The 19,512-nt window shown below is 48.6% G+C and overlaps 8 protein-coding genes across 8 annotated transcripts; 4 read left to right on the plus strand and 4 right to left on the minus strand.

The window, feature by feature from the left end:
• Positions 1-266: 266 nt before the first annotated feature.
• F4822DRAFT_430998 (uncharacterized protein) lies at positions 267-2,348 on the plus strand (the record flags this gene model as incomplete). Its single annotated transcript, XM_051461404.1, has 1 exon — positions 267-2,348. The coding sequence occupies one exon, from the start codon at positions 267-269 to the stop codon at positions 2,346-2,348; it is 2,082 nt and encodes a 693-aa protein (XP_051311899.1).
• A 276-nt stretch (positions 2,349-2,624) lies between these two features.
• On the minus strand, positions 2,625-3,368 carry F4822DRAFT_444633 (HAD-like protein; the record flags this gene model as incomplete). Its single annotated transcript, XM_051463273.1, has 1 exon — positions 2,625-3,368. One exon carries the CDS (start codon positions 3,366-3,368, stop codon positions 2,679-2,681), a length of 690 nt encoding a protein of 229 aa, XP_051311900.1. The 3' UTR covers positions 2,625-2,678.
• Positions 3,369-4,891: 1,523 nt separating this feature from the next.
• Positions 4,892-7,921, minus strand: F4822DRAFT_431000 (uncharacterized protein; the record flags this gene model as incomplete). Its single annotated transcript, XM_051461405.1, has 2 exons — positions 4,892-5,757; positions 5,818-7,921. 2 exons carry the CDS (start codon positions 7,919-7,921, stop codon positions 4,892-4,894), a joined length of 2,970 nt encoding a protein of 989 aa, XP_051311901.1.
• Positions 7,922-9,119: 1,198 nt separating this feature from the next.
• On the minus strand, positions 9,120-10,512 carry F4822DRAFT_431001 (O-methyl transferase B; the record flags this gene model as incomplete). Its single annotated transcript, XM_051461406.1, has 4 exons — positions 9,120-9,906; positions 9,973-10,096; positions 10,165-10,291; positions 10,360-10,512. 4 exons carry the CDS (start codon positions 10,510-10,512, stop codon positions 9,120-9,122), a joined length of 1,191 nt encoding a protein of 396 aa, XP_051311902.1.
• A 553-nt stretch (positions 10,513-11,065) lies between these two features.
• On the plus strand, positions 11,066-12,715 carry F4822DRAFT_431002 (cytochrome P450; the record flags this gene model as incomplete). The annotated part of the gene is made up of 2 exons (XM_051461407.1): positions 11,066-11,893; positions 11,951-12,715. The coding sequence occupies 2 exons, from the start codon at positions 11,066-11,068 to the stop codon at positions 12,713-12,715; spliced, it is 1,593 nt and encodes a 530-aa protein (XP_051311903.1).
• A 791-nt stretch (positions 12,716-13,506) lies between these two features.
• F4822DRAFT_431003 (uncharacterized protein) lies at positions 13,507-14,761 on the minus strand (the record flags this gene model as incomplete). The annotated part of the gene is made up of 3 exons (XM_051461408.1): positions 13,507-14,066; positions 14,125-14,503; positions 14,576-14,761. The coding sequence occupies 3 exons, from the start codon at positions 14,759-14,761 to the stop codon at positions 13,507-13,509; spliced, it is 1,125 nt and encodes a 374-aa protein (XP_051311904.1).
• A 767-nt stretch (positions 14,762-15,528) lies between these two features.
• On the plus strand, positions 15,529-17,620 carry F4822DRAFT_437852 (MFS general substrate transporter; the record flags this gene model as incomplete). Its single annotated transcript, XM_051462453.1, has 9 exons — positions 15,529-15,654; positions 15,716-15,792; positions 15,853-15,904; positions 15,960-16,134; positions 16,196-16,219; positions 16,279-16,350; positions 16,417-16,920; positions 16,986-17,146; positions 17,204-17,620. 9 exons carry the CDS (start codon positions 15,529-15,531, stop codon positions 17,618-17,620), a joined length of 1,608 nt encoding a protein of 535 aa, XP_051311905.1.
• A 655-nt stretch (positions 17,621-18,275) lies between these two features.
• F4822DRAFT_444635 (NmrA family protein) lies at positions 18,276-19,278 on the plus strand (the record flags this gene model as incomplete). Its single annotated transcript, XM_051463274.1, has 1 exon — positions 18,276-19,278. Exon 1 carries the CDS (start codon positions 18,319-18,321, stop codon positions 19,276-19,278), a length of 960 nt encoding a protein of 319 aa, XP_051311906.1. The 5' UTR covers positions 18,276-18,318.
• Between the last annotated feature and the right edge of the window lie 234 nt (positions 19,279-19,512).

Consider the following 19,512-nt stretch of genomic DNA (forward strand, 5'->3'; position numbering starts at 1 on the left):
ACAATTCGCCACTCGTCGTTTTGAATTGTGTCTTAAGAAATTTATTCCCGACTACGCCTAGCTTTTATGTACCTAATCACATTTAACAGGAATCCTTCTCCGAGTTAGTTCCTAGTAGTACCCTTTTACTAGGGAAAGACAGCCGATGTTGGAAGAGGGTGTCCGAAGTGGATCCCGAATAGGGCTCGGTAAGGACCCATCTTACCGGCGCTCCCGCTCACCTTATGTGGTATAGCGCTATGCCCACAGTGGGGAAGCCACTAACGATGCAACCGTCATCTGTATCCCCTTTTCCCACGCCACGTCCCCTAGCAATCAACGGCATCGCAATTCTCTGGCTTCTCTCTGGATTTTTATGGATTTCTGCGAAATACTCGGGCTTGACACTCCAAAGTACGCAAATATCCATAGAAAAGGTACCTTCACGCTTTACGGGATGTATAAGCCGGCACCACCTCGCCCAAAGAAGACACAGATCGTCCGCACTCGTACCGGATGCCAAAATTGCCGGACGCGGCGAAAGAAGGTCGGTTCGCAGCCGAGTAGGTTACTATGGGTCCGAGTTAACGCAATCTTGGCAGTGCGACGAGAAGAAACCCGCCTGTGGTCCTTGCACTCGATTGGGGAGATGTTGTGATGGTTATGTCACTAAGCTAGAATTCCGCGATGTATCTTCGAGTCTAGCCGAAACCCGGGGTCATCGAGTCCAGCGGAGTAAGGGCCCGGTCTCCCCCCAGCAGGAAGCTACCGCGCAATCCACACGCGATATTATGTGGCATGCTTCCTACCGCAATTCGCCATGTTCCTCGCAAACCACTGGTAGCGATTCTGCTCATTCCCTAGCACCAAGTCAGATTCCATGCAGTGCGGACTTCAAGATAGATTTAACTCTGAAACCCGACATGGAAACCTTCTATATGAGTATTTGGGAGATTCAATGTGCCCCTGCAATTCATCCAGTCTTTCGCAAGTTAATACGTCTTGGAAACTTATCTCCGGTGATCGTGAATACAACAATGGCTATTGCGGCTCGTCAATTAAGCCGGATGCTCCCTCGACCAAGAGAATCAAACTCACTTGATCTTCCTGGGTCGTCGTTTAGGCCAGACCTAAGGCAACAACATATCAGCGGGGGGTTCTCCAGCTCTGCTATGCGGAGCGTAGCACAATGGACTCAGACAGACTTTAACCGTGACCCAACCACCGCATTGGCAGTTCTTACCATGTTCTGCTACCTTGAATCATTGATGAGTAACTTCCAGGGCTTCTACTTACATTCAGCTGCTGTGGGGACCCTGATAAAAACTGAGGGGCTTCGTAAAGCTCAGCCGGATAGTTATATGGCCGAACTTGCCTCTGCATGGGTACAATCCAAATTGCATAACTGGTGGCGAAGACTTCACTTCAGCACGCCTACTTTTCAGAAGGACCACCCCGCTCTCGTTACCCAGTCGACGATATTATCTCTTTCAGCTATAGTCAACAGTAGCCGGGTGGTGATCCTTACCCTACTATGTGAATCTTATCGGCTAAGCACCGCAATTTTCATGTACCATTGCGGCGATGTCGTGGATATGGAGCTCGCCATGCTAAGCACTCCATTCCACAAGTTGAAGCCCCCTCCCTCATCTTACTTGAGTGCGTTTCTTAGCACACAGGAAGAGCGACTAAATTACCAACGATTCTCCTTAAATCAATGGCATGATCGGCTGTCACCTTCGGACCTACCTATCGATTCATATTCTACGTCTCCCAGCGATAATAGATGGGACTCGGGCAATTTACAAGTGGACCCATTGCGGTTTAACTCCCATGACGCTGCGATGAACTTCGCTTATTATATCACTGCTCGAGTTATGCAGTGTACAGAGTATCTTACGGCCTTCCAATCAGAACATTTCCATGCGAAGATAGGTGATGCTTATAAGATTGTGGAACCATGGGTCATACTGCTCCTTCGTCTCACAGCCAGTATCAACTGGGAAAATTGTATGAAGCTTAATACCTATACCGTCGGCATATCTGGCTTGCTCTTAGCTTGTGTTCTACGCTCAGGAAACTTCTCGATAGGCCTCTGGGTGGAAGATTGGCTAGACCAACGATACAAGGAAGGATGTCTTGAAGAGGGAAGCTTTCCCATCTTCCAGATTCTACAAGTACTGCGTATTATCAATCAGGAGAGAAAGTCTGGCCGCCATGTATATGCTGTCTGTCAACCTACCGATGACGGTGGAGGCGTGGGCAAGTTTGACTCGTATAACAGTCAGAGGTTAGCGTCAGTGTTGGTTTATGGATGGTGCTTGGGCTCGCAATGTTTTTACGTGCGTCATATTGTCCTGGATACTTAGAGGAAGCCACCACCATAATTGAATGACAAAAACAACAATCAAAAGTGATTTTACTAGATCGGAAGGATTAAAAAGCTGCCAAGCATTCATGTGGTGATCTGAACTAAGCATACGGCTAAATCTACTCTTTACGGGATGTTTAGTGGCCTTGCCCAATGACAGCTCCGTATGCATAAAAACAATCAATCCCAACTACACGATGCTTATGTGGAAGCTAAGCCTAATCCAGTACGCAAGAGCGCTCGCCTCCCATACACATCACGGGTTACCCCATATGTCGTAGTGAGTAAACAAGCTAATAACTATCCGGATACCTTCCCTGATGCCGATTTACAAGAAGTCCTTTAAGGTGTCATGCAACGTCTTTCCTTCCCTCAATGGGACGGCGTCCCCCACACGAGGCAGTCCGATCCTATTATGCCAAACGACCTTCATACCAGCATCAGTTGCTCCCTGAACATCTCCCGCGCTTCCAGCAACGAATAACACATCGCCGGGATCATCAACAGAGATCGTCCCCAAAATATGCTCGTATGCCTTCTTAACAGGCTTATAGTATCCACTCATCTCAGCCGTAATAACAGAGTCGAACGAAAAATTCGCCTGGCCATCCTTTTCAACTCGTCGGTAAGCAGTAAATCCCAGCGGACTCGAGCAGTTCGTCACCACGCCGAGTATGTATCCCTTTGCCCTGAGCTTGGATAACACAAGTCCCGCCTCAGGCCACGGCCGCAGTCTCCTCCAGTCGCGAAGAAGGGCTTCGGGTGCTGATCGGGGCAAACCAAGTTCTGATGCGGATTTCCAGATTAGGTCCTGGTAGGGGACGTATTCGCCCGCGCTGAAAGTGAGTTTTAGATAGTGTTCACGCCAGCGCTTGCCTTCTTCCCGGGTCTTGGATGGGGTTGATGCGTCCCAGAGGCTCCAAGAGTCCATTAGGGCGGTTAGGAGGTCAAAGACTATGGCTTTAGGTCGCCATTTCGATTCGGTTTTTGATTCAGTCTGGCTCTGATCGGTTGACATGGTTGCGTTAAGATCAGTGGATATTGGATAGAGACAGGTTAAGGCCCACAGTAAGTTGGGGGGAGATGCAAGTATATATACCTAGGCTAAGGTACGCAACCCCGGTGTTCATGTGACTCACCATCCTGGACCAACATGTCTGCCCCAGCCGCATGAGCATACATTGACTAATACACCACTTGGGCAGTCCTTCCTCCGCATCATATTTCGGGACCATTGGTTACCTAGAGTACATCAACCCTCCTCGTTCATGCCATCGTCATTTCCCAATGACCATCCTTGACATTATTTAAGCACCCCATATAGGAGGCCGTACTACGCATATACGAGTCGTAGATAATGGTTAACTACACCTTTGTCGATAAGCAACAACTTACCCTAACCCTAACCCTTGTAACACCCCAACTTTACCCCTGAGACATGCACCCCTTTTCTTCAAGCCCTGGGTGACCAGAACCCACCCCAGTTTGCTCAATTCATCATGACGCATTTTTTGTGAACTTTTTATTATGCCTCATATTACTTCTAGCAATTGTTGTTGGTTGATACGGATCACTCAATATGATGCACGACGTTACAAACGCCAAACAGAGCCGGGTGGTTAGGATGAGCACATCAGCCGTCTCAATAGGAATTAATTTAGTCTACGCCGCCGATAAGCTCTCTCTAACTCCCTCACCTCATAGACACGATCTCCTTCAGCTACCGCAACATCGGGCTGAGCCCGGAATTGCCCTATTCTCATGAGATCGATAGCAGCACACCCGCCTCGAAAGAGCTTATTACCATTAGTACCAGTATGCTGTATCACCGGGCTCCCGTCTGTTTTACGATACTCCTCAGCGGGCTTGCTCGTTGCCCGGATGTACAAGTTCTACTATTCGTTACGGATTAATCGCTTTCGTCCTTGTAGGCTGGCGCGTATTTGCGCTGGAAGATCTGAACACATAGCGAGCATTGCGTGACAACTTGTTTCACACTAATGTTCATTTTGTTAAAAGCTGCTTTATTTGAAAGTCAGAACGAGTAAGTTATATAACTATTAATCATTGAAACAGAGTTACACAACTGTCGGTTAGATCCGATGGCGTTCTTTGAAGGGGATTTTGTACTACGTGGGCTGCTTTTCACATCGGATATTGTCCGATCAGTCCTGATAGTTTTCGGTTATTAGTCCGATATCCCCACAATTTCTACGAGGGGTTGAAATCTGGCGACGGATCTATCCGAGAAGAAATTGGGAGGCTGGCTCCTTCACGAGACGGGAACTTTTCCGACGGCTTTCAGCTGACACCAATTGCAGATTACCAGCTCAATACCAGGATCCACCGCTGAAATTATCTCAATCAATCGCTCGATGTATGCCTTATACGTAGCACGACACAGAAATCACAATTCAATTTAAATTCGTTGCGCTAGGATATGATGTTTCAAAGGCATATAATTGAAATCGCGGCCAACCGCGGCGGCATTCAGCACCGCGGACCGAAACTCACCAGGCTTTTCCGAAATTTGTCCTCCCATCATATCCTACATGCTTTCAGAGCCGCACGCAACGTCTGAACGAATGATGTTACATGATCGGGTCCTATCATGGTATAATGGCCTCCCTGAACTTCGCGAAAGCGTACTTCCGTTCGGCAGAAGTCTTGCCAATGGCTCAGCCATTGACTAACCCATTCCTCACGCGACGCTGCCGCCACTTGAAGTGGTTCCGCGTGGAACACGTCTAAGCTCGCAATATTGCCTGTCGGCTTATAGTCAACCGCCATTCTCTGAAGCCCATAGGAGACATTGGCCCATTGCAGCAACGCAGCTTCGTCTAATCCTAGTTCGCGTAGCCGCTCTGCGTCGGCAACAGCAAGTACACACTGCAATGCGGCATCTCGCGGCATCTCGCGGAAGGTAATATCATCTTCTACTGTTTGATTAACTGTTTCTTCGTCTATAAGCCCTAGGAATTGACCCAGGTGTAGCAGGCACACGTTCCAGGTCAGCTGGCGCATGCGCTGTTTAATATGCGGGGGGAGATTGAAGCTGGCTAGAAAGCCAATAGTCTCCCCGTGTTCCTCGAGCTTTTTCGCCGACTCAAAAGCTAGCATAGCACCGTAGCTGTATCCAGCAATGGCATACGGGCCATGTGGCTGTTTGCTCTTGATGGCCGCCGTGTATGTGTCCACAGCCTCGGCGATACAACTAAAATTCTGCTGCCCGGCTTCAAAGCCACGCGCCCGGAGTGCGTAGATAGGCCTATCGTCCTTTCTCATGTGCTGCGCTAGCCCCATGAACACGAGTACTTCACCTACGCCAGGATGGATGAGCCATAGTGGTGTTTTTCTCCCGCTTGACTGTAGGATGACTACAGGATCGTATTCTGCGTTCGACCCCGCTTCGGCGCCATTCGCAGTCGAGATGATTTTTGACGCGCATTTATTTTAATCAATGGCACGAGCAAGTGCCCGCACGGTCGGATTTTTCATCAGCACAGCCATAGTCACCGTCATTCCTAATCGTTTATTAATACGTTGCCTCAGTCTTATCAGATCTAGCGACGTAAACCCCAATTCAAAAATAGGCGTATCTATGCCGACGGACCCTGTGTCTAGACCTTTTGTCTCACAGAAGTCTGCTACCAGGAGCTTTTCTTCTCTGGTTAAAGCTAGATGCTCCGTCGCCTGTCGGTTCTGCTGCCGAAACGCCTTGACATGTTGGTAATGGTAAGCAACATCCTCGTCAAATGCGCCACCTTCAAGTAGCGCGCGCATCTTGATCCCAGAGATCTTCCCTAATGTGCTTGTCGGCACCAAATGAAGATATTTGGTTTGCACTACGAACACATATGGCTGCGTTGTGCTCACCATCATGCACGCCTGGACTATACGGCTGTCAATATCTGCCATTTCTACGGGTGCTAACGGCCACTTTCGCGGCACGTAAGCTACCGTGATCTGCTCGGTTATAGCCTTCGGTGCCCGGGATGGGAAGCATACAACACGGTTGACGTGCGTCCCGCGCAAGGCCACCTCTAGGGCGGCTTGAACCTCGGCTGTGACAACCTTGACTCCATTAATGTTGATAACTTCCTTAGCGCGCCCAATCATGCTCATGGTGCCGTCAACACCAATTACAGCGTTGTCACCTGTACGGAACCATCCATCGCCCGAGGGAAATGCCTCAGCCGTCGCCACTGGGTTTCGATAGTAACCGTCAAAGACGACAGGGCCGCGAACTTCAAGATATCCCGGCTCCCCGGCATCTCTGGACGTACCAGCACCATTCACAACACGCATCTCAATGCCAGGGATACAGCGGCCTAGGGACGCGATACTGAGAGCCAGCCTTAGCTCATACGCTGGGCAATCCACATTATAGATGGCACCTGCACACGTTTCGGTCATGCCAAAGCCCGGTTGGACTACGTTGTATGGTGCCTTATAGCGTCCGAGCAATGCGACTGTCCCGTTCATTGTGTCCATATCATTGGCTTCACCCCCCGAGATAAGTGCCGTTAAATTAGACAAATCCCAAGCTGCTTCGGTAAAGGGTTCCGGATCCGATGCGAGTAACTGTGCAAGGAAGAAATTGGGGGCAAACGTTCTAGAGATACGGTGTCGGCTTAATAGCTCTATGAATAGGGACGGAAACGCCACGACGTCAGCAGCATGTATGTGTACTTGGTCAACGCCGAGCCATAGTGCGGACAGATGCGTCTCAACAAGAGCCGCAACGTGGTCCATCCCAATCCAATTGAGAAAGGCACCGTCGACCGGTAACGAGCGCATCGACATTTTGCCAGCAACAGCAGCTAGGATCTGGGTATGGCCGAGTCGCACAGCCTTTGCATTACCGGTGCTGCCCGAAGTCAACATGAGGACAGCTAGCTGATTGTAGTCGGGCTTATGTGTCGCAGCAATATTTACGGCAGCATCATGGAGGCTATTGTTTCCAGTCTGTGCCTCCGAAGGTGTGACTTCCGCTTCTAGAGTCTCGATAGAGTGCAACTGCAAGGTATGTCCGCTATTCTTGAATAGGGGTAGAGAACCCTCCCTTACGAGACAGATGGGAGATTCGAGCAACTGCGAAAGTGCTTGCAGATGTTTATGGCGGTTCTCTTCAATGTTTCCTAAGGGTGGAGACATGACTGGTATGCCGCGTGCGAGGACTACGGCCCAAAACCAATTTATAGCATCCCAGTGATCGTCTAGATGAAGAAGTACCGGTCTCCTAGGGTTAAAGCCTGCGAGACTTGCAAGCTTTCGACTATTGATCTCGGCTTGAGCGTAAAGTCTGCCATACGAAACTTGACTCGGCATCGATTTTGCGGTACTCCCGAGCGGGTAAAGAAAGAGATACCTCGTTGGAATTGACTTAGCACGGGAATGTAGAACATCTTGAATACAATTGTAAGCTGGCCCGTCATGAGTTGCTGTTCTTGGCCGCCCGATGTTGACACACCCAGTGTAGTCTGTTGAGTGTCCTTCGAGCTTATTTCGCTTGCTCCCAGAGTCGGTGGCGGGGAATGTGTCTATCATGGTCTTCAATAAGGCTGTCATAATATTCGTGGCCCGCTCTGGTTAGATACTATCCCAACTAGATCTATCAAGTAAGTGGATGCTTTCAGATATGAGAAGTATTGACGATATTGAAGTTGAGATTCCATATAGTCTACGTGGTCCAATCGGTATTGTTTCAGTCCCTACTACTAATTCTACTTCATGTACTGGGGTCCTAAGTTGTTGCAGTTGCAGACTCGCTCCCTGTAACCGTATTAAGCATAAACGAGAATAACGAGGAGGCTTTTGTCTCGATAGTTTGTGCTACACACCACCGCTCTCCTTTCCTATCTTGGTATCTATATAATCCTATGTGCCGCATTGAACCTGACCGCCAGCCTGAGCTCTTTTCTAAGCGACGTAATGTTGTTCTCCTTAGTAGAAGAGGCGGTTTCAAGGAGTCCCTCATCTGGCCTGTCTCTATGCTGTACCTCGACGCTCAGGGAGTTGATTTGCATGCAGGTCTATATGCTGCAGGCTTCGTGCTACAATATATTGACGCCAGTTTTAATATAAGTAGGCATCTCTTGCTATTTGAGATTGGATATGCATGTTGGAGTATGGTGGTGGCGGAGCTTCCCCCATACCACCGCTCACACTCTGAGGCTTACCGACATGCAACAGCACCTAGGCACCTACCTATCTAAGACATCACTGCAGCACTTACAGGATATGACACTTACCTGGGTTGCATTAGATAGTTAACTCCTCATTCCATTGAAATATATGCAGGTTATAAGGTTTGACACATTGTATTAACCATTGAAGGAGTTGCGTAACTCTAGTGTGACGGATCGCTCTACCTAGTCCGTAGAGATCTTGATTTTAAAGATAACAATAAGGAGGTAACAATCAAAGGTCGTCAGGGAAGATAATCCCCCCCTATAGCTGAGCTTATTCGTACCATAGACTTAAATTGACTACTGCTGAAGGAAAGTAAATGAGAGGATACAGGTCCTATTATACCTGAAATGAACGTATGGACTTCCTCCGGCGACGACCTCATCGTAGCCGGTCCTCACATGATATGACTTCATTCCTACATCCAGGGTTTACCCATGATTAGCCAGGAGGGAACCCCTTTTTGATGGTCCCTTATAGGTCCTTGTTGGTTCGCAACATTTAGCCACTGATTTACCAGCCGCCGTCTATTCCAGCACATTCTGAAGTACACCTTTATGGAAATGATCTAGGTTAATTACATATTTCCAATGGGTGTATTATCCATGTCCTTCAAACGTAGTTCCATGACTGACTCGTTCTCGAGTGGATTATATGTGTAGATTTTGACAAGTTTGAGTCCAGCGCTCTCAGCGAGGGTCTGCCACTCATCCTCAGTGCGCTCCATGCTCGCGAAGGCACCCAGCATTGTTAGGTCAATAGAGGCGGAAATGAAACCGACATCCGTGGAGGGAAGCACTGTCTCGTCCACTAAGAGAACCGAGTCGGGGGCCATGGCCTCACGGACGCGTTCGAACAGAAGGCGTACTCTGTGGGGTGGGTGATTATGCGGCACGCCTCGCATGAAATAGAACTTTGCATCTTTGATGGGCTGTGGTTCAAAAAAGTCGTGCGCCATATTCTCGACACCAGGTGTTGGCAGTGCCCGTACTATTGTATCCGGGAGGTCCTGTAGAATGACACGACCCGGTATGTCAGGGTACTTCTCCCGGAACTGTGCACATTGGTGGCCAATACCACCACCAATGTTCACATAGAGCGGACGATGGTGGTCAGTTAGACCGGAAACTTCCCGGCGTACCGGATACACAGTCAACCATGAGAGCTCGGCCTGGCGGCGAAGCGCCATGTACGTGTGAAAATTATCCATAGCACCTGGCAATGTGAGCATGAGATCAAACGGCTGTTTCTCCGTACTCCAGCCCATCTTGAATGCTGTGTTATTTTCATCAGTCGGGTTCTGATAGTTATTCTCCTTCAGGAATCGGGGAGTCGCCTGGTATTGCTTGGCCACGAGCTCGTAGCTATACGTGTGAGAGTTTGTGAGATGAATCCTTCCATTGACCTGAGGAATTCAACCATTGACTTACTAATGCTTCATCGCAGTAACGCACACCTCCTCGGTTAAGTTTCGCGTAATGTTAGTGGCCTCATACTGCTGCGGGCCGACTTCGCGGGCGACGTTGACCGTGTTGTAGTATCGCATAATCCGTTCTATTCGTTATTGTTAGCTACCTACCTAGGTAGGTAAATTTGAATATATGTAGCTCATCAATACGTACTGATGAGCTGCGGGTCTGCTCTGGTATCTTTAGCAATATCTTCGACTGTTTTCGCACCCGCGGCGCTGGCTAGGATTTTGAAGATGCCCAAATCGAGGCCGATTTTGATCATCGATTTTTCGAGGTCCTATCTTGCTGTTAAGTTCCACATTCTTACAATCCATCGTCTCCGACTACATGTTACAGGGGTCTCACAATGTGTCCATATCTGTGAATCGTGCCGGTCGTGTCTTCCAAAGAGTCGGCCATCCGGCGGAGGGCAACAATAAGATTCCGGCGGGTGGCCCTATCAGCAGTCGCCGACAACTGCGCGAGGGCCGATTCATCGAATATCGTCATTGAGGTCATTGTTCTTACTAAGGGATGTTGACGATGATATCGCTAATTTATCAAATAGTATGTTTACTTTGTGATTGTCCGGGATTGACATTTCGTTGAAATAGTAGATTTCTACCGCCTATGCACATAACTTTGATAAAGGAACGTATTCCTCTAAATGAACATATGCCGCACATCATGATGTTGGCCACTTTTCTAGGATCACCCCCCCTCTGAGAAATCCTCATTTCACCGTGTTGGTCTCACTACATGTAACACAACCGCCGATCAGCAAAGATGTTCCTCAGCCTGCCGCTGAGTCGGTCCTACGGTCCGGAATACAACCTTTGACGGAAATGAAGGGGCACGGTGGCGTCTGCAATGCTAAGGGAGGTACACCAATATGCTTCGATAGGGGTCGGTCGAACACATGCAAGTATGAGCCAGGAAGAGACCCACCATCAGTAATTCAAGAGTGAGTTAGGAACGCGAGTATAGTCCATTTTTTAGATCTCTCCCCTCCTCTCTATGCCTCAAGCACTCTTGCAATACGCTCAAACACTCATACAGTATTCCCGTCACCATGCTCACAAACATTAACCTGCCTTACATAGCTTTGGCTGTGGGTAGCGTGATCTTCTTGTACTTCATATTGGCACCGACTAACCCTAAGAAAGATGAACCATGGAATAAACTCGACAAGATTGGGGTTTCATCAGGGTTCTTACCTTGGACACGCGCTACATTCGCCTCCTGTACGGCCCTGCTACGAAATACCCATGAAGGATATCATCAATTTTGCAAGAAGGGGCTCCCCTTCGCACTGCCGACAATGTGGACTGGAAAGGCCATTGTCGTGGCCCCAATTTCAGCTCTACACCTTACCAATAAGCCAGACAGTGAACTGATAGGCTATTGGGCATTGGTCGAAAATATTCAACTCCCGTACTTCATCCCTGATCGCAATGTTCTCGAGCACGTTATTCACTTCGAAGTCTCACGCAAGGACTTAACCAAGCGAAACGTCAACCGCCAGCTTACTCCGACGGCTGAGGAGCTAGACAACTGCTTCTCCACTATGTTAGGGAATAGCACAGAATGGACGACAGTCAACGGATGGGACATGTGTGGCCAGATTATTGCCCGCGTGGCCCTACGAACTTTGCTTGGATTCCCGACTTGCCGCGATGAAGAATTAGTAAAAACCGCGCAGCACTTCGCCAATAATCTCTTCACTGCGGCTGCCATCATCAATTGCACTCCTCCAGTCCTACGGCCGATCCTCGCGCCGGTCCTAGCGTTGCCAACGAAGCGCTACCGCAATCGATACCGCGAGATCGTGGTACCTGTGATTAAGGAACGGATCAGCCTGTGGGAGAAACACCAAAATACAGGCGACGGTGAACTCCCAGTGAGCGCTACCTCCCCAAATCAATTCATACCATAATCTTAGTACTAATAGCACCAGAGCGACTTTCTTCAATGGCTAATTGCCAGGGCTGCTCAGCATGGCCCTGAACACATGGACGCCTCTACGATTTCATACCGCCTCCTCGCCCTCAACACCATGTTTGTTTATGCTATGAGCTTCATATTTGCTCAGACCGTCATCGATATCTGTTCTAGTCCCGACCATAAGCGGTTCATGGATGGTATGGCGTCTGAGTGCAAAGACGTGTTTGGCCGTTATCCAGGGGGACTGGCTTCCGACGATGCCCTCGAGCAACTTCATCGCGTCGATTCAGCCATCCGAGAGTCAATGCGCATCTCCGACGTGAGTCCGCTCTCGCTGCCTCGTGATGTCGTCGGAAATACGCCATTGGACCTGGGTGGCGGCATCGTCTGCCCACCAGGTACCCGTTTGATGTATCCCTCGCAGCCCATTCATATGGACCCAGACTTCTGGGAGAACCCCTTGCACTTCAATGCTTTCCGCTTTTCGGATCCATTCGATAAAGAAGCCGAAGGATCGCCACCTACTCAAAGTGACGGCACCCCGAAGGAACGGGAGAATCTCGTTGACTTGACGAGCACCTTTCTGGCCTGGGGCTATGGCAAGAAAGCCTGCCCCGGCCGCTGGTACGCAGGACAGACCATCAAACAATCCCTTGCCTATATGGTGATAAATTATGAGGTAGAGTTGATTGGGAAGCCACCTAAGCGAAGAGCTTTGTTAAATGCCATGATTCCTCCCACGGGCGCAAGACTACGGTTCCGACGAAGAGTTTGGTGAATCTGCATTATTATCTAAACTCAATGAGAAACGAACATTTATTAGCTTCTTGTTTGCTTGAAAGCATCTGGAAGTCCCACTTAACTAGGTAGTCAGATTTCTTTACCGCCTTCGCGTTGTTGGTGAGAGTAGATACTAAGGCGATCAGAGTTGAATAAACGTATAAATTCCCAACTTCCCATAGATACCTACCTAGGTATATATCATGTTTAAATATAGTGTGATGTACCTAAGTAGATATATATATATATATACCTAGGCATGTAGGCGCTTGTTTATTTTACGGCTACAACTTGAAATATCTCTCCTTCGCCCACCTTGATGTCCTCTCGTCTCGAGATAATCCGTTGTCGGAAGGCAAGGTCTAATCCTTAGTAATAGGTGAATATTACGTTGGTTAGAGTAGCAACGTCGTCACTGCTTTAAAGTCGTGTCTGTAGCTAGTATAACGAACTTGTATTTTCTAGATAATGGTCGGAGGCTAACGTGTCCGATCACTTTACCTAGTTACAGCTATATAAGGGACATCATAGAGAGAAAACATCGGATAACGCAATACCCCTTAGTAAACACCGGGCATACATAGGAAATGCCATGGTTCATAGATGCCCTTCCCTATATCCCCTTAGTTTCTGAAGCTATCATAATCCAGTTGATCTAAGTGGCCAATTAGATCAGTTAGGTTAGATGTGTGCCGCAGTTTTGACATGACGTCCTACACCTTAGGTCTCCAAAGATGTTTGGATTGTGACAGGTATCTTCCCAATCGACCCCCATACCGAAAGTATTAGCTAGGGCCGGTTGGAGCTACCAGCATCAGCGTACGAAATAGCGAAAGTATCAGTGCGCTTCACCTGACCACTGCTATACAAGTTGTAGTCGTCAACCTCGTGCCATACTGCACTCGCCTTATTTCCGAGTCCATGGCCGTCCATCTCGATATCGCGATATGCACCATTGTGATACCCCGAAGCCCCACCCAGAGTCGACGGGTTGCTATCAGCCTGCATTTTCTGACCTAGTAAAGTGGTTAATGAGTTGAAAAATGTACTTAATTTTTTAGGAATATCCAGCTTGAGCAGAGCGCGGAGCGGAACTATGTTACCCAGAAGGATAACACAGGCCTGCTCAAGCGTGGCCGAGAGTAAACTAAGCACCGCAGCGTATGGGCCGTCGGGTCCTGACTGTTCGTCGAGGGCTAGTACACCCTTCATAATAGATATTCCGCCCGTAATGAAACTTAAGGCTATCAGCACAATCAAGCCTAGACGGCGGTTCAAGCTCATGTTTAATCTCCAGACGAAGAAAATAGGGAAAATGACGAAAGTAAAGTCGGCAAGGGTGTAAAGCGCTATTCTAGAGTTAACCATCGCTAGCCGCACAAAATAGCGAGGAAGAAAAAAACGCACATTGCCCGGCGTACATCAAATCCCGCACGATATTTGGATCCCATCGCTTGGGGTTCGGGATGGACGGGTCCCATAACGCCTGTATCGGCTGTCTCGACGCATAAAGGCAGACAATTATGGCGATATTCAGAGTTACGCCGCACGCGGTAAGTAGAATGGCATAATATCGGAACCAACGGTGGACGCCGAACAAGCGAATAAGCAGAAAGCATATGGAGATACGCCCAAATATCCCCGATACAAGCCCTGGCGGAACCGAAAACCACTCCCACATGGTCATGTTTACTGCCCCATCTGGCATGTCTAAGTCCCAGATATGTTTTCCCATGCCATACTTGAAGGAGATAGAGATAAAAATCTGGGCTACAAGTTGGAAGGTCTGTTCATATGGGTTAGACTATTTGGTCTTCGTACTATTGCCTATCTAGGAGTAAGCAACATGGAGTCTCACTATTGCAACGAGCATCAGCCAGTCGTCTGCCCCCAGTTTTGGAGCGATCTGCTTTCTAACGTATAGTCGGAGGAGTGTGGTAACTAGGGCAAGGCCTGTGAGAGCCCATGTCAAACCCATAACCATCGGCCCGCGGCCGAGGTCGTTCGGGTTAACTGGTGGTGGAAAGGCGTCTGTGGTAGACATGGTAGGCGGCAAAAATACGTAGAACTAGAAAGTGTGAAAACACCAAGGAAAAGAAGAGTAGTTCGATGATGGCGATATCAGCAACTGATTAACAATAATGATGGACAAGACATCTGACTTATGAAGCTGGAAATCACCTACATCTTACTTAGATGCATATAGGAGACATGGTGTAGCCAACTACATGTACCTAGGTATATATGTATTTCTAACCCAGCCATGATCGTTGTATCAGGAGACCGGCAATCGTAGGATAGGGGAAGTAGGTAAAACACTTAGAGCAAGGTTTTGGGGGGGGCCGCCAGGTCCCTGGACAGCGGACGATAACACGAAAGAGCCCTGCTTGGTAGGTGCTGATGTGGTTACATGAAATCCGTTGGTGCTAGAGTAGTTTCCCCAATACGTGCGTGCATGCAGCCAACATTCATCCTCCGAGGGGAACGTAGAACGAGGGGGCTTGCAACAGCGTAGGGACATAGAGAGGGAGAGACTTCGGTGCTGACAGTGAAAAAGGGCAGTCCATGGAGAGAACAAATTTTCGCGCAATAACCCTCAATTCTTGTTGTTGCGACGAATTTTATTCTTTCAACGCGTTTTCTCATTCTACTTAGTTTGTAAAGCCCATTCAGTCGCTCAACCCTAGACCTACTATCATTATGCTACCTCCAGAGAAGATAGATGCGCCATCATCTATGGTGAAGCAGCGCCCGTCGCTTGAGTCGCCGGAGACATCCCATAGAGGCGATGGGGATAGGACAAATGAAAACATGGTCATGAACTCTGATTTAATTCCTCAGCCCGAGTACGTTACTGGATTCAAGCTTATTCTTGTCGTTTCCGGTGCAGCGCTGGCATGTTTCCTCATGCTAGTCGACACCATGGTGATTAGCACGGTTAGTCCTATTAGCGCCACTCCTCAAGAGACTAACCTTCTCACTCCCTCGCACTTTTCAGGCTATTCCTCGCATCACCGATGAATTCCATTCGCTTGCCGATGTCGGTTGGTATGCAAGCGCCTATCAGTTTGGCATGTAAGGCCGCTCACGACGCGCATCGCACTCCGAGCTACAAAGCTTACATTGGCATCACAGTGCAGCTCCTCAGCCTTTGGTAGGCAAAATCTATACACACTTCAGAACCAAGGTTAGTACCTACTACTAGAAGACCTCTTACGGCTGAGCTGATGCAGATGCGACAGTGGACTTTTCTCCTATTCTTCGGTATCTTCGAACTTGGCTCTGTATTGTGCGGCGCGGCGGTCTCATCTATTATGCTAATTGTTGGCCGAGCCGTTGCCGGTCTTGGGGCTGCTGGGATAATCAATGGTGCCATCACCATCGTGTCCAGCTGCGCGCCGTTAGAAAGGCGCCCTGGTTAGTCGACTCCATCATCAATGAAATAGTCGGCGTGCTAATATCTCATCTCGTCTTATAGCTCTCCTAGGAATTACCATGGGATGTACGTTCCTCCCGCAAATCTATCAAATACCGAACAATCTAATAACATTTCTATCTTAGTACAACAGTTAGGACTCGTCATCGGCCCCCTGATCGGAGGCGCATTTACCACATATAGCACGTGGCGATGGTGTAAGATTGAAAGCCCGGGAGAGTATTTGAGGTTACCATCAATCTAGGCTAACTTTTGGGCCTTAGCATTCTATATAAATCTACCTATTGGTGCTGTTATGGTCCTCCTCATCCTCCTTGTTCATATTCCGGAGCAGGCACATAAGGGAAGCTTCCTTTCCGTCATTCCGCAACTACATCGCCACCTGGACTTGATCGGCTTCGCTCTATTCGCCCCAGCCGTGATACAGCTCCTTCTTGCCTTGCAATACGGGGGAAACGAATTCGACTGGAACTCGCCTCAGGTGATAGGACTTTTCTGTGGTGCTTGTGCAACCTGCTTGGTGTGGTTTTTCTGGAACTATCGCAAAGGTGACGCTGCCCTCCTTCCCGCATCTATGATCCGTCGACGAACCGTTTGGTCAGCAACCATGTTCAACGCATTCCAGATGGTGGGCATCTACGGGCTGTTCTACTACCTACCTATATATTTCCAAGCCATCTACAACACTTCGGCTATCCTGAGTGGGGTCTATATTATACCAATGATACTACCTCAGCTTTTGACAGCTGGTCTCACTGGTGCTGTCTGTAAGTTCATACCAACAGCCAAAGGAATTAATCTATTTAGGGGAGATATTAACAGACTAAAACAGTGCAGAAGATGGGTTACGTGATTCCAATCGCCACTTTTTCCCTTGTTCTCTCATCGATAGGTACTGGCCTTATGTCCACGTTGCAGGCCAACAGCTCCGTAGGAAGATGGGTAGGATTCCAAATTCTCGCTGGGGTAGGCTCAGGAGCTGGGTTACAGCTTGTATGTCTCTTGTCTACGTCCTGACTCGTGTTGTACTTACTGACGGGCCTTTAACAGGGCATAATATCAATCCAAGGTGTCACAACGGGCGAGGAACTGTCCTCGGCCATGGCATTCATGGTGTTCACCCAATCACTATTCCCGGCAATCATTTTGTCCCTTTGCAACTTAGTCTTGGTCTTGGGGCTCAAGTCCCAGTTACCTCTGTATGCCCCTAACGCCAATGCAGCACTTGTCGTCAAAGCTGGAGCGACAAGTTTCCGTGAGGTCGTGAATGCGGCTGACCTCGGCGGTGTCGTCACGGCCTACGCTAACAGCGTTGATCGCGTCTTTTATTTGGTTGTAGGTATGGTCACCGTTAGCGGTCTCTTCATATGGGGCATAGGGTGGCAGGACATCCGGAAGAAGGCTGGGGATATTGCATCTACCCATAAGAGTATCCATATCGAAAACCAAGAAGCGTCAAGTGGGTAGTACCTAAGTTCCACTGGAAAATAGTTGGTTACCTACTGGACAACTAGGTACACATATGTAACATTATGCATTTTAGTAGTCAATTCCTTCAATGTTAATCAGTACTTGTAGCACTGTCTAATACGATGTGTAATACAAAACTTGGAAGTGTGCGGTAGTTACCTAGGTAGTCCCCCAGCGAAGATACTGGCGTGAATGTAGTACAGTCCATACCGCGCCAGAAATAAACCCCTCGATAAGAATAAGATGTGTCTAGACACGGCTAAGCCCAATACCCCTAATACCCCCACGGACATATTGCATCATGCATGAGGAGGATTGATTGGAATAGTTACACAAGAGTTATTGATGCTGTTGGAAGCATTCAGAACATGTTGGGGGATGTTTTGCATATCCGGTCAAATACACCAACACATACAAGCGAGTACATACCTAGGTAGTAAGGTTATATTTAATCATTCATGTTTTTCATCACATTCCATATGCGAGGGGTCGAGAAAAAGGCAAATAGTAAAATGACATTTGGTTTATGCGAAGCCAACAAAATAGGACCGAGCTAACCAACATACGTTGTATTCTAAAAAAAAATAACCATAATGTGCCACTACTTGGAGAAGCACAAATAGGGGGCTTGATACCCGCTTCCCCCAGAGACGTAGCCTTATCAAGATACCTAACAACATCTCCCGAGAAACAAAATGACAACAGTGTTCGTCACAAGTGCAACTGGGAGTCAGGGTAGCGCTCTGTGCAACGAGCTCCGAAATTTGGGGTGGAATGTGCGCGCAACGACACGAGATCTCAACTCGCCTGTGGCACAGTCACTACTCTCAGCAGGCGTACACCTCACCCTAGGCAACTGGGACGATGAGGACTCGCTACGTAAAGGGCTCGAAGGAAGTAACAAGCTCTTTCTATGCCTACTACCTAGCCTAACCGATTTTGATCAGGCGCCAAGGCGGGCAGCGCTCATCGCTCGCGTAGCGAGAGAAGTTGGCGTTAACCACGTCGTCTCGTCCACCACGCTTGGTTCATTCTTAGTCGAGCCAGGATTCGTGCCGTCTATCAGACTTGGACCCTTTTTCGATGCTCATGTCCGAAGCAAGAAGCGAGTCGAGCAAGCTGCTATTGACGGTGGATTTGCGCACTGGACCGTTCTGCGTCCCGGCTTCTTCATGGCCAACTTCGTCGAGCCCAAAATCCAGTTCGGTTATATCGAAACGAAAGAAGGCTCTTGGACGAACTCCCTAACAGCCGAGTCTCCACTTGGACTCGTCGATCACCTCGATATTGCCCGTTTCGCAGTCGCGGCATTCCAGGACCCTACCACATACCACGGTCGGAAGCTAGGTGTTATTAGCGAGGAGCTTCAAGTGCAGGACGCAATGGACCAGCTAGCCGATGCAATCGGCGATGGCAGGTCAATCAAGGCCATCTTCATGACCGATGAGGAGATCGCACGGGAGCAGGCGAAAGGTTCATGGTTGTTCTTTTCCTCTGAGCCTTGCTTACGGCACTTGTCTGGCTACACGGATCTGGATGAACTGCAGCGGCTCGTTCCAGGGTTAATGACTTTCAAGGATTTTCTTATCCGTGAGAAGGAGGCTGTCAGGGTTACATATCTCTCGCTCATAGACGTACACCCAACCCCGCTTTAAATTAGGGGTAACATCCAGCTTCAACTAGGCAATCAAGTTAATACATGCGTCTGCAAAGTCTTCCAACATACATAGACATAATAACCATTATCAAATTAATAGCTGTTCTAATATACCCCTATCGATTCCTATAGCCAGGGTGGCGCTAGAATTCTGGCGGCAATCCCGATTTTTCTTGGGGAAAAACTGCTTTAGTATATTGCCCAACCCCTTACCCCTTTTCAAGCTCATGCG

Source organism: Hypoxylon trugodes, assembly GCF_022578975.1.
Source record: "Hypoxylon trugodes strain CBS 135444 unplaced genomic scaffold F4822scaffold_7, whole genome shotgun sequence".
Classification (NCBI taxonomy): domain Eukaryota; kingdom Fungi; phylum Ascomycota; class Sordariomycetes; order Xylariales; family Hypoxylaceae; genus Hypoxylon; species Hypoxylon trugodes.